General features: G+C 36.9%; 1 protein-coding gene across 1 annotated transcript; it reads left to right on the top strand.

Annotated features, from left to right (window-relative positions):
- The first annotated feature begins 12723 nt into the window (after positions 1 to 12723).
- On the top strand, positions 12724 to 13836 carry SSTR2 (somatostatin receptor 2). The gene has a single exon (XM_053696347.1). It carries the CDS (start codon positions 12724 to 12726, stop codon positions 13834 to 13836), a length of 1113 nt encoding a protein of 370 aa, XP_053552322.1.
- The last annotated feature ends 653 nt before the right edge of the window (positions 13837 to 14489 follow it).

The raw sequence follows: 14489 nt of genomic DNA, 5'->3' as shown, positions 1-14489 counted from the left end.
ATTGACTACGATAGTTGTGTCGGAGTCGTCCAAATTAGCTAAAAACTCCTTAAGTAATAAACGAAGGTGTTCTGGATACCACTTCAGCATCAGAAGAAGGAATTACACTGTCTGAGTCTGAGATTTCCCCCTCAGATGCTACGACATGTCTTCTTCCTCAGGCTTATGGGAAGGGACACTCTGGATAGCCAGAACTTGATCAGAAACCTTACTAACTGTTTCCTTAAAAGACCAGTCAATGCTGTAGATTTGCATAATTAACAAATGCATGATAAGAAGACAGTGCAATAGCACTTAGTTTGAACTTCAAATGAGTAGTAGATTTTTGCTAAATAAATTGCAAAGTTATGTCTATTTTCCCTTCCCCTGTATCATGTGACAGTCATCAGCCAATTACAAATGCATATACGTATATGCTGTGAATTTTTGCACATGCTCAGTAGGAGTTGGTGACTCAAAAAGTGTAAATATAAAAAGACTGTGCACATTTTGTTATTGGAAGTAAATTGGAAAGTTGTTGCTCTATCTGAATCATGAAGTTTAATTTTGACTTTTGAGTGTCCATTTAAATTTCCTTTTACGCCTTCCCTGCAACATGGGGAAAGCTGACAAGTTCTCAGATACCGCAAGGGATACCTGGGAAGCAATGTTGTGTAGAGAAAATCCTACAGGATTGCAAGAGGAAACACAGGCACTGTATGTGGAGACTAAAAAAGTTGGGACGCTTGAGGAGAAAGCTGCGGCATATCTGCATATATGGTCAAATATTTTATCTCTATAACTTAAAGTTCTCTCAATGCATGAGGAACAAAAAAAATATATTAACCCCTAAACCTCCGGTCCCCCACTTCACCGCTACTAAATAAACCTATTAACCCTTAAACCGCCAGGCCCCCCACATCGCAAAACACTAAATTAAACTATTAACGCCTAAACCTAACACCCCCAACTTAAAATTAAAATTACAATATAACTATCTTAAAATAAATAAAAACTTAACCTGTGAAATAAAAATAAAAAACTAACATTAAACTATAAATTAAACTAACATAACTATTCTAATAAAATAAAAAAATACTACCAATTAAAAAATCTAAATTACAAATTTAAAAAAACCTAAAAAATCTAAAATTATAAAAAATAATAAACACTAAATTACGAAAAACAAAAAACACTAAGCTTAAGAGAGTTTTAGTTTTAAGTTAGGGGGTGTTAGGTTTAGGGGTTAATAGTTAAATTCAGTGTTTTGCGATGTGGGTGGGCTGGTGGTTTAGGGGTTAATAGGTTTATTTAGTAGCGGCTATATGGGGGGCCAGAGGATTTAGGGGTTAATAGATTTATTATAGTGTCGGCGACGTCGGTTTAGTTCACTAGAACTGCTTGTGGAATGCTGAATACGGACAGCATTTGTTGTCCGCATTCAGCGATGTCTGGCGGACATGATACGCTACATTTGTTAAATGTTCCTTTAAGTTCTAAAACCGCCACTGTCAGGGACACAACCCACTGACTGCCTCCACTTAAAGGGACATGAAACCCCCAAAAATATTTCATGATTCAGAAAGAGAATATAATTTTGAACAACATTCCAATTTACTTCTATTATCTAATTTGCTTTATTTTATAGATATCTTTTGTTGAAGAAATAGCAATGCACATGTGTGAGCCAATCACATGAGGCATCTAAGTGCAGCCACTAATCAGGAGCTACTGAGCCTATCTAGATATGCTTTGAAACAAAGTATATCAAGAGAATGAAGCAAATAAGATAAAAGTAGTAAATTGGAAAGTTGTTTTGAATGGCATGTTCTTTCTAAATCATGAAAGAAAAAATATTGGTTTCATGTCCCTTTAACTTGTGGTAGACATCTTGTTTCTTGGGATATTTTTTATGACATTCTCCCTCTGGATCAGTAGGGCAGCACAAGATTCATCCAACTCCTTAGAGAAGTTATGCCACACTTAAGGGACAGGCAGCGCATATACTGAAGGGACAGGCAGTGTACTGCGCTCTGCACTCCTGGATTTAATCATTAGAGGTTTGGTTACGCTGACAGTCGGATAGATAGGAGACAAGAAGAGCTATTGATGCAGCGCATGCACATATTAATACTGTATTTAATAATAGAAAAATAAAGCAAGAGTCAGCAGTAAATTGCATACACTGTGCCTCCTTGTGACTGCTGATAGTACTGGCCTCCTATTGTGTCTGTGGACTAAAGATTAGACCCCACCTGGAACTCACACCAGTTTGTGTGTACTGGCTTTAGATTTACATGGCTTGTATAAGTGAATGTATTGTACCTATCCCACTTTTGGGATGTTACTTGTTGACAACCTAATGATGAGGACAGCACCCTATAGCATCTGATGTCCTTGCCTTACCTCAGATATTTCTCTTTCCCTCCAGATTTCTCCTCCTGTACCATAAATGCATTAAGACATTGCTTCACTTCCTGGTACTGCATAATGTATCTAAATACTAAGATCACATCAGAACACTGTGCTCTTTGTTAAGCACCAACTTTTCTCTCTGAATACACTCAATATAATACAATAATCAGATGCACTCTGTATTTGTTAATACCCAGTAACAGGACACTACACCAGCAGGTTACCAACCTTTTTTTTCCTTTGAGACACCCGTGGTAAACCTTTGAAATAAAGTGATACCTCTGATTTGTTTTCTAAATACTTTTAACTGGCCAAAGGCTTACTCTTTGAATTCAGAAGTTTATGTAGTAATAAAATGCATATAATTCATGACTAAATATTTCAATCCTATTCATTTATTTCATAAAGTGGAAAAAAAAAAAAAAAAAAAAAAAAATGTTATGTTCTAATTTTTTCCCCCCAGTGTTTATTGCAAAACACAGGTATAGAACTGGTCTTTTGGAAAAGGAATTGATGCTAAGGGGCCGAATTATCAAGCTCTAAATGGAGCTTAATGCCCCTGTTTCCTCGCAAGCCTTAAGGTTCGCCAGAAACAGCAGTAATGAAGCCACTGCGCCATAACTTGTCCCCTGCTCTGAGGCTGTGGACATCAATCCGCCCGATCCTATAAGATCAGGCTGATTGACAGTCACCCCTGCTAGCGGCCGATTGGCCGCGAATCTGAAGGGGGCGGCATTGCACAAGGACAAGAACTGCTTGTGCAATGATAAATGACGACAGCATTTGCTGTCAGCATTTTTCGATGTGCGGCAGACATTATACGCTACATCGTATCATGTCCGCTCGCACTTTCATAAATCAGCCCCTAAATGTGGATTGCAAAATATAGAAAATAATACAATGTATAAAATAAATGACAAAAACTTAGGTACAAGACTTGGAAAATGTCTGTATATGTTTAGATGGATGGTTTTTAAAACAGACACATCAGAGGTTAACAGAAATTCAGATTGATGGAAACACAAAACATTGTTGTGCAGCTGCCACAAAAATTCAGTAGATTTATAGAGATTTAAGAATCCAGATAGATGACATCAGAATTACATTGTTCAGTGAAAACAAATATAATAAGTAAATATAAAGTAATATAAAAGTAATATAAAAACTATTAAAAACAGGGGCACTTTCATTCATGAAAATTGACATAGCACCGTATTTTAAAAGTACTTACCTTGTTCTTCTGAAACGCTGGATCGCAGTTCTGAAATGATGCCCCGCCTGCTTCTTCCTGGTTTACTTACCCAGCAATGACGAAACCGGCTTCCTCCAATCACGGAGTTGCCTCAGGAAATGATTACCCCGGGGGGAAGCCGTGATTGGAGGATGCCGGAATCGTCATTTCTGACGTATGAAGAGGCTTGCGACGGGCTGGTGAAGCACTGGAGCAGCTTCAAGAAGAAAAGGTAAGTATATTTTTAAAAAACTGCTGAAATATCAATTTTCATGAATGAAAGTGCGCTTCTTTTTAATAGTTTTTTTTTAAAAAACGGGCACTTTAACATGAAAATTGACCTTCGCTTTAAAAACACTAAAATTTGACTAAAATTGAAACAAAATTTTGTCAGAAGGCCTTGGTTTAAACTAAATAAAAATGTGGTGTTGACATTAACACTGGTGGAAGTAGAGTTGCCGCCTGTCCGGGAATGATCCGGATATATTGTGTTTCCATTTGTATGCCCAGGTTTGAATCTGAGTCAGGCACAGATATGCAGTTGTCCGGGTTTGATGGGAAACAGCCACAGCCAAAAAAATAACATTGTGCATTTGCAAATTACTGTACATGCCTACTGTGTGTGTCTTTGTGTGGGATTGTGTCGTGGTAGCAATTAGCGTTCATATTCAGATCTCTGGTTAATTTTATAAATGTGCCTCAAATGCCCCCAAAATCAAGTGCTAGTTTTCTTTTCTAAAAAAAAGGAAAAAAATAAAACTGCACTTAGCAGTCTAAAAATGTTCTTAATGAGCATGTGCAAGAGTTCAATTTATATACATATATACATTTTGTGATATGCTGATGGCTGTCACGTAATACAAGTAGGGTTGCCACTTTTTGCCCAGAAGATTCCTGGACACTTTTTAAATGGGGGTGGAGAGGGTGTGTCTTGGGGCGTGGCTTTCCAGGGCCTCAAATTCAATATGAAATAAAAATTTTATATATATATATATGTTATATACCTATATTATATAACTATATTATACTATGAAAAGCTTCTTTGACCTTTTCTCAAAGCTGCTATCAAAGATAGGACTATATCACATTCATTTAGGTGGTGTTGCCATTGTGATACGCTATTTCGGGAAAACCGACAGCAAGCGACTCACTAATATGGCACACAATACTTTACAAGGTCACTGTAAATGCTAACATATTTTGAGTGGCACGCCTACACGAGGACCAATCATCGCCCAGACACGTATCCTCATCCAATAGGAACGTCTGGATTTCTCACAGCAGCTTGCGCCCTTTTTGCAAGCAATAGTTTTGACGTTTGCATAGAGTATATGTGTGTACTGAGTACTCCTCCGTCTCTCTTCCAGACTCCACCACGTGTTTTAGTAACCCCGGGCTAAGAGCTCCCTTGGCCAGCTAAGTTTTTTTTTTTATGTGCGCTCACTGCTGCTGCTTGCTGCGCCAGGTGAGCTCTTAGCCCGGGGCATTTGAGGGTAGTTCCGGGACACGGGACACACAGTGTCAGACCGGGACTGTCCCGGTGATACCGGGGAGGTGGCAACCCTAGATACAAGGGGCTGGAAATATGGTAGTAACTAGTGATATTGCATTGTCGTTTTATTAAATATTTGCTGATTTTGTAATACTACTATATTTATTGATTCTTTAAACAGTTCTGAACATGCAACAGACTCAAAGCGCTCAATTCTTCAAAGCTCATCGTCTGGTGAGATTATGTAAAAAAAGCTCATCAGTACTGTGAGTTACCTTAAAGAATATAAGAAAAGCAAATTTTAGCTTGAGAGCTTTTTTTGTTTGTAGTGATTTATCTTCATGGTGGCATGTTTTTGATAATTTGACCCTAAGTGAGCAGAAAAGTAAAAGTTTATATGTACTTAATCATATGTATTTAATCATTGTGGGCTAGATTACAAATGGAGCTCTAATTTATCACGCGCCTGCAAATGGGCATTTTTGCCTGTTTGCAGGCATGCGAAAAACAATCAGCCATTACAAGTGGCTCGTTATTGCTACCGTGAGCTCGATCAGATCAGATCTCTGGTTAATTTTATAAATGTGCTCCAAATGCCCCCAAAATACAGTGGTGTGTTTTTTATTACTAGGCAGTATTTTGGGGCTAAAGTTGGCGTGTGCGGGGTGTTAAAAAAAAGTGCCTTTACATTGCGGTCTATGGGAACTGTGTGTTCCCAGTAAATATATATGTATATGCTTATATACATATACAGTATATTTAATTTTGTGTTAATATGTGTATATACACAAAAGAGATATTTAGCGTTCCACTTGTAATCTGGGCCTATATGTTTCCATACTGGTCAAGCCGTACATGTTTTCTGCAAATAATTCTTAACCACTTAACGACACAGACGTACCCTGTGTGGCCCTAAAGGGTTTTCAGTCCTTTAATAAAGTGGGTCTCACCCACAACGGCGAGAAGCGCTATTACTAAATGCTTTACTCCTTAGAATGAAAACGACAGTCGATGTGTAGGTTTACGACAGCTGTTGGGACATGAAACCCACATTTTTTCTTTTGTGATTTAGAAAAAACATGCAATTTTAAACAACTTTCTAATTTACATTCATTATCTAACTTGCTTCTCTTAATATACATTGCTGAAAAGCATATCTAGATAGGCTCAGTAGCTGCTGATTGGTTGCTGCACATAGATGCCTGGTATGAATGGCTCACCCATGTGCATTGCTATTTATTCAACAAAGGATATCTAAAGAATGAAGCCAATTAGATAATAGAAGTAAATTGGAATGTTGTTTAAAATTGTATTCTCAATCTGAATCATCAAAGAAATGTTTTGGGTTTAGTGTCAGTTAAAGGGGTTTAAGAGTGTGCAATTTTAAGTAACTTTCTAATCTACTCCAATTATCAATTTTTCTTCATTATCTTGCTATCTTTATTTTAAAAGCAGGAATATAAAGCTTAGGAGCCGGCCCATTTTAAGTTCTGCACCCTGGATACCACTTGCTTATTGGTGACTACATTTGCCGCCAATCAGCAAGTGTAACCCAGGATCTGAACAAAAAATAAGCTGGCTACTAAGCTTTACATTCCTGCATTTTTAATAAAGATAGCAATAGAATGAAAATAATTGATAATAGGAGTAAATTAGAAAGTTGTTAAAAATTGCATGCTCTGAATCATTAAAGAAAAAATTGGGTTCAGTATCCCTTTAATATTGCCTTAAATTGTATCTGGGTATTATGTAATTTCACCTCGCACATTGGGGTATTACATATATTTCGCCGGCATTTCCTAATTGACGTAAGTCGGATAAACTAGCAATGTCTAAGTCTAACCCTAACCCTAACACCCCCCTAACTTAATTATTATTTAAATAAATCTAAATAATATTAATATTATTAACTAAATTATTCCTATTTAAAACTAAATACCTATAAAATAAACCCTAAGATAGCTACAATATAATTAATAATTACATTGTAGCTATTTTAGGATTTATTTTTATTTTACAGGCAACTTTGTATTTATTTTAACTAGGTACAATAGCTATTAAATAGTTAATAACTATTTAATAGCTACCTAGTTAAAATAATTACACATTTACCTGTAAAATAAAACCTAACCTAAGTTACAATTACACCTAACACTACACTATCATTAAATAAATTAAATTAATTAACTACAATTAGCTAAAATTAAATACAATTAACTAAAATAAACTAAAATACAAAAAAACTAAAAACTAAATTACATTAAAAAAAATTACAAGAAGTTTAAACTAATTACACCTAATCTAAGCCCCCTAATAAAATAAAAAAGCCCCCCCGAAATAATAAAATACCCTACCCTATACTAAATTACAAATAGCCCTTAAAAGGGCCTTTTGCGGGGCATTGCCCTAAAGTAATCAGCTCTTTTCCTGTAAAAAAAAAGTACAATCCCCCCCAACATTAAAACCCACCACCCACACACCCCTACTCTAAAACCCACCCAATCCCCCTTAATAAAACCTAACACTACCCCCTTGAAGATCACCCTACCTTGAGCCATCTTCACCCAGCCGGGCACAAGTGGTCATCCGATCCGGGCAGAAGTCTTCATCCGATGGGGCAGAAGAGGACATCCAGACCGGCAGAAGTCTTCATCCTATCCGGGCAGAAGAGGACATCCGGACTGGCAGAAGTTTTCATCCAAGCGGCATCATCTATCTTCTTCCATCCGACGAGGAGCGGCTCCATCTTGAAGACATCCGACGTGGAGCATCCTTCCAGCACGACGACTACTTGACGAATGACGGTTCCTTTAAATGACGTCATCCAAGATGTCGTCCCTCGAATTCCAATTGGCTGATAGGATTCTATCAGCCAATCGGAATTAAGGTAGGAAAAATCAGATTGGCTGATTTGATCAGCCAATAGGAATGACCTCGCATTCTATTGGCTGATCCAATCAGCCAATCGGATTGAACTTCAATCCGATTGGCTGATTAAATCAGCCAATCGGATTTTTCCTACCTTAATTCCGATTGGCTGATAGAATCCTATCAGCCAATCGGAATTCGAGGGACGCCATCATGGATGACGTCATTTAAAGGAACCGTCATTCGTCGAGTAGTCGTCGTGCTGGAAGGATGCTCCTCATCGGATGTCTTTAAGATGGAGCCACTCCTCGTCGGATGGAAGAAGATAGAAGATGCCGCTTGGATGAAGACTTCTGCCGGTCAGGATGTCCTCTTCTGCCCGGATAGGATGAAGACTTCTGCTGGTCTGGATGTCCTCTTCTGCCACATCGGATGAAGACTTCTGCCCAGATCGGATGACCACTTGTGCCCGGCTGGGTGAAGATGGCTCAAGGTAGGGTGATCTTCAAGGGGGTAGTGTTAGGTTTTATTAAGGGGGGATTGGGTAGGTTTTAGAGTAGGGGTATGTGGGTGGTGGGTTGTAATGTTGGGGGGGATTGTACTTTTTTTTTTACAGGTAAAAGAGCTGATTACTTTGGGGCAATGCCCCGCAAAAGGCCCTTTTAAGGGCTATTTGTAATTTAGTATAGGGTAGGGCATTTTATTATTTTGGGGGGCTTTTTTATTTTATTAGGGGGCTTAGATTAGGTGTAATTAGTTTAAACTTCTTGTAAAAAAAATCTGTAATTTAGTGGGGTTTTTTTGGTACTTTAGTTTATTTTAGTTAATTGTATTTAATTTTAGCTAATTGTAGTTAATTAATTTAATTTATTTAATGTTAGTGTAGTGTTAGGTGTAATTGTAACTTGGGTAAGGTTTTATTTTACAGGTAAATGTGTAATTATTTTAACTAGGTAGCTATTAAATAGCTATTAACTATTTAATAGCTATTGTACCTAGTTAAAATAAATACAAAGTTGCCTGTAAAATAAAAATAAATCCTAAAATAGCTACAATGTAATTATTAATTATATTGTAGCTATCTTAGGGTTTATTTTATAGGTAAGTATTTTGTTTTAAATAGGAATAATTTAGTTAATAATAGTAATATTATTTAGATTTATTTAAATAATAATTAAGTTAGGGGGGTGTTAGGGTTAGGGTTAGACTTAGGTTTAGGGGTTAATAACTTTATTATAGTGGCAGCCACGTTGGCTGCGGCAGATTAGGGGTTAATAGATTTAATAGGCTATGTGGGCTTTGGCGGTTTAGGGGTTAATATTAGAATAGGCTTATTGCGGTGTGGGCTATGGCGGTTTAGGGGTTAATACACTTTATTAGTTATTGCGGTGGGGGATTGTGGTTGACAGGTAGATAGACATTGCGCATGCGTTAGGCCTGCTACGGCTGCCTTTTATGGTAAGGTAAAAATGGAGTAAGATTTCTCCATTTTCGCCACGTAAGGCCTTGCGCTGGATATTGGATACCGATTTACGACGTGGTCCCATGTTAGCTTATGGGAGTAAAAATTGCGGGTGACGCTCTATATGTAATGGAGGCCGTCCCCTTTACCATCAAATTCAGCCATTAATGACTATGTAAAATCTTTACTATGAACAAATTAGCATTCAGTGTAATAAATCACCAGGCAAGTATTAGGGTGATTTTTATATAAGGAAAGAGACTAATTTAAAGCTAAAAGGTGCAACTAAAAAGAATATCAAAAGTCAAAATAGAGCTGTATTTGAGGTCTCGCTTTAGAGCAAGCATTACAAAATCCATACTTAAAGGAACACTGAACCCACATTTTTTCTTTCATGATTTAGACAGAGCATACAATTTTAAACAACTTTCCAATTTACTTCTATAATTTAATTTGCTTTATTTTCTTGTTATCCTTTGCTGAAATGTTTATCTTTGTAAGCTCAAGAGCAGCAAAGAACCTAGGTTCTAGCTGCTGATTGGTGGCTGCATATATATACCGATTGTCATTGGCACACCCATGTGTTCAGTTAGAAATCAGTTGTGTATTGCTGCTTCTTCAACAAATGATACCAAGAGAATAAAGCAAATTTGATAATAGAAGTAAATTGGAAAGTTGTTTAAAATTGTATGTTTTACCTAAATCCTGAAGGAAAATGTTTGAGTTTCATGCCCCTTTAAAGGGGCACTGAACCCAAATTGTTTCTTTCATGATTCAGATAGAGCATGCGATTTTAAGCAACTTTCTAATTTACTCCTATTATGAATTTTTCTTCGCTCTCTTGCTATCTTTATTTTAAAAAGAAGGCATCTAAGCTAAGGAGCCAGACAATTTTTGGTTCAGTACCGTGGACAGCACTTGTTTATTGCTGGGTGAATTTATCCCCCAGTAAGCAAGAACGACCCAGGTTGCTCACCAAAAATGGGCCGACATCTAAACTTACATTCTTGCTTTTCAAATAAAAATACCAAGAGAACGAAAAAATTTGATAATAGGAGTAAATTAGAAAGTTGCTTAAAATTGCATGCTCTATCTGAATCACGAAAGAAAAAATGTGGGTTCAGTGTCCCTTTAATTTAGTAATAGCAAGAATAGAACATTTCATTTTCTGTGTCTGAATTTTTTGGGGGCAAAATGAAGAGAAAGCAGGGAGTGGGGAGAGCTAGGAGTGAGGAGGTCACTGCAGGAGCTATAGTGAGGTGTTATACAGAGCAACTTGATGAGGTGAGAAAAAAGGTTGTCAATAGATGGAAGGGATTATGAGTGATGGGATGAGCTATACGGGGGAGGGGGATTATAGAATGCTGGGATCAACTAAAAGCAATGGTACAGAGTGAGAGAAAACGTTTTATGGAAGGGATGGCTAATAAGGAGAGTTATATGCAGTGATGAGATGTGTTATACAGGAAGGTAATATAGAAAGATAGGTTAAGTTAGAGGCAAGGGTTATAATAAGGGGAGAGGAAATGGAGAGAAATGTATTGCATTTCCAACTTCTGGTAAGAATGTTTATTTGTTGTTGCTATCTATCTATCTATCTATCTATCTATCTATCTATCTATCTATCTATCTATCTATCTATCTATATATGTACAGATAGAAAAACCTTTATCCAAACTGTTTGGGACAGTTTGGAGAGGGGATGGGACCAAGTGTAAAGACAATAACTTGTGTCCTTTTAGGCAATATTTACATGTCATAATACAGCTTATAAATGCACCTAAATGTAGTTTTATATCATGTTTAATACTTTTGTATATATAATACCATAAGAAAGATAGTACAGTACTGTAATCAGAAAGGTAATATTTTCTGTTTTAAATAAATATAGACCATTATTTGCATCTTCTTAATACACAAAAATCAAACCAAAGACAAAGGGGCCTATGTATCAAAGGTCTTGCGGACCTGATCCAACAGTGCGGATCAGGTCCCAAGACCCCCCTGGCCCTGACTAGTAAACTAGTGATATTTTTCCACACCTGTATCTCATCACATATCTAAAGTTAGATTCATCATGCAAGGACAGTTTGCTAAAAGACCTGCAAGCACTCTCATCTCTTGTTTCCATCACCCATGCCCTCTAAATTATAAGTTCCCATGAGTACAATGACCTTACAGCTTATTAGTTTTTTAATGTATGTTTGGTTCTGTTCTAAAAATGTATTTATTGTAAACATGTATAGTGCTGTGTAATATGGTGGTGCATTTTATTTTACAGGTATCTGTGTTTTTATGTATATAGTGTGATTAGTACAGTGTACTTGTGTTTGTGTGTCCAGGCCAGGATTCAATTTTAATGAAAAATAATATTACTCATGAAAGGGCTATGGAAACTAGAATGAATTCATGATTCAGATAGACTGTAATGTAAAAAATAAATAAATCCAAATCTCTTGGTATACTTTGTTAAAACTTTCCTTTCCAGGAAAGGAAATTGAGGTAGGCTCAGGAGGTGCAAGTTTTCTTAAATACCATATTGTATCAGCAAACTGTAGAGGGAGCTGCAGCAGGCAGGATTGAGTGCCATCAGGAAACACCCACAGCTATTACATCATCTTGCCCCTACTTACACATACATTTTTGGATGTCTCCTATATAAATATAGACACACTATCAGTTTATGTTCAGTCTTCTTTATTAAACAGTGCTTCTAGTTATACAGCTTAGTTTACTATAGAGTATTACCAGAGAGTGGGTGAAGCTAATGTACTCTAAAGTTCCCTTTAACAGGTTGATTGTATATTATTGCTAAAAATACTGAGTACATAGTGCTCAAGACACATGCAGGTTCCTGAGCCTTCCTCAATATTTTTATGCAATCTTTCTGAATTGACAAAGCTTAATTTTGACTTCCATATCCCCTTAATATAGGGAATATGTGTTCTCCCAAAATTCAAATTCAAATTGTGGAATCTATAATATTTTACTAAGTTTTTCAAAACGGTATATATTTTAGATTGTGACAGTAAGATGACATCAAGTAATAAATTGTAACTGCACATCTTTCCCTAGAGGTACATTAAAATAGACCTTGGCAGAAGCTTGAACTATTTATCAAACCTTTAGCAAATGTAATATTTTTTAACATAATTATTTTTTCCTCCATTTATTTATTTTTTGTGCTTTCAGATTCAGCTGAACTCAAGAAGAATCTAGAAAATCTAACAATGAATATGTTGTAGTAGCAGTAAAGGTCCTCTAAAGGGGAAAAAGATGGATTACTCCGAGCTGCCCAATATCACTGACTTTTGGTTTTCCTCACTACCACAGTTTGGCAATTTCTCTACAGAGACTCCTTCCAACACTTCGGGAAATGCCACATCCAACTTCTATGACATGACAAGCAATGCCATACTAACTTTTATTTACTTTGTGGTGTGTGTCGTAGGGCTTTGTGGGAACACTCTGGTAATCTACGTCATTCTCAGATATGCTAAGATGAAGACTATCACAAACATCTATATCCTAAACTTGGCCATTGCTGATGAGCTTTTTATGCTTGGCCTGCCATTCTTGGCTATGCAGATTGCCTTGGTACATTGGCCATTTGGCAAAGTTATTTGTCGGATTGTTATGACTGTTGATGGAATCAACCAATTTACCAGTATCTTCTGTTTAACTGTTATGAGCATAGATAGATACTTAGCTGTAGTCCACCCCATCAAGTCTGCCAAATGGCGGAGACCCAGAACGGCAAAAATGGTCAATGTTGCCGTGTGGACAATTTCCCTTCTGGTGATAATGCCTATTATGACTTATGCAGGAGTGCAAAATCATCATGGTAGAGTCAGCTGCACTATCATCTGGCCTGGTACCTCTGGTGCATGGTATACAGGTTTTATCATTTATGCCTTCATTTTGGGCTTTTTAGTTCCTCTTAGCATCATCTGCCTCTGTTATCTCTTTATAATCATAAAAGTGAAATCCTCAGGGATCAGAGTTGGCTCCTCTAAGAGGAAAAGGTCAGAGAAGAAGGTCACCAGGATGGTTTCCATAGTGGTAGCTGTATTCATCTTCTGCTGGCTTCCCTTCTATATCTTTAATGTGTCTTCTGTATCTCTCTTGATTGTGCCAACCCCAGTGCTGAAAGCTATGTGGGACTTTGTGGTTGTCCTGAGTTATGCCAACAGCTGTGCCAACCCCATTCTATATGCCTTTCTTTCTGACAACTTCAAGAAAAGCTTTCAAAATGTCCTTTGTCTGTCTAAAGTGAGCGGCATGGACGAAGCAGACAGGAGTGACAGCAAACAAGACAAGTCCAGACTTAATGAGACCACAGAGACTCAGAGGACTCTGCTCAATGGAGATCTCCAGACCAGCATCTAGGTTTGAATTTCTTGAGGATTGGAGACATGAATAGTTACCTAATTTCACAGCTCATGTTCGAAAGCCTGCTTAAAAAACAGCTACTTTTTATTGCAAAGCTATATTTATGAGTAAAATTATTCTGCAAAATTTGGAAACTCCAAGACAGAGCTTCATGTTACAAATTCAGTTGGAAACCTTATCAGAACTGTATATATTTGTGAAATAGAAAACTGCCAACATGGTAGAAATTTATGTAAAAAAAAAGACAGCATATCCACTATATTGTCAGTCTCTGATGTATCTATATCTGGTAGTAAGTGTAACATTTGAAAGTGTGACTTTTCTTATGTCCACAGGAAATACGTCTTTTGTGAGCTTTGTCACCTATCAAACTGAAGCAACTTTAATGACTTTGGGTATTGACTTAATAATGCCAGCACACTACATTGTATGGCTATTTACTGAAAAGAGAATGGGTAACCTGAGAATGTGATAATATTTAGTTACACTTTTTTTTTTGCAATCAAAGGCCACTATAAAGTGAGCCAACACTAGCACTATTACTATACAGTTAAAGGGACACTCAAGTCAAAATAAACTTTTATGATTCAGATAGCGCATGCAGTTTTAAGACACTTTCCAATTTACTTACATTATCACATTTTTCACAG

Source organism: Bombina bombina, chromosome 1 (assembly GCF_027579735.1).
Source record: "Bombina bombina isolate aBomBom1 chromosome 1, aBomBom1.pri, whole genome shotgun sequence".
NCBI lineage: Eukaryota > Metazoa > Chordata > Amphibia > Anura > Bombinatoridae > Bombina > Bombina bombina.
This window is presented reverse-complemented; position numbering and strand designations above follow the sequence as displayed.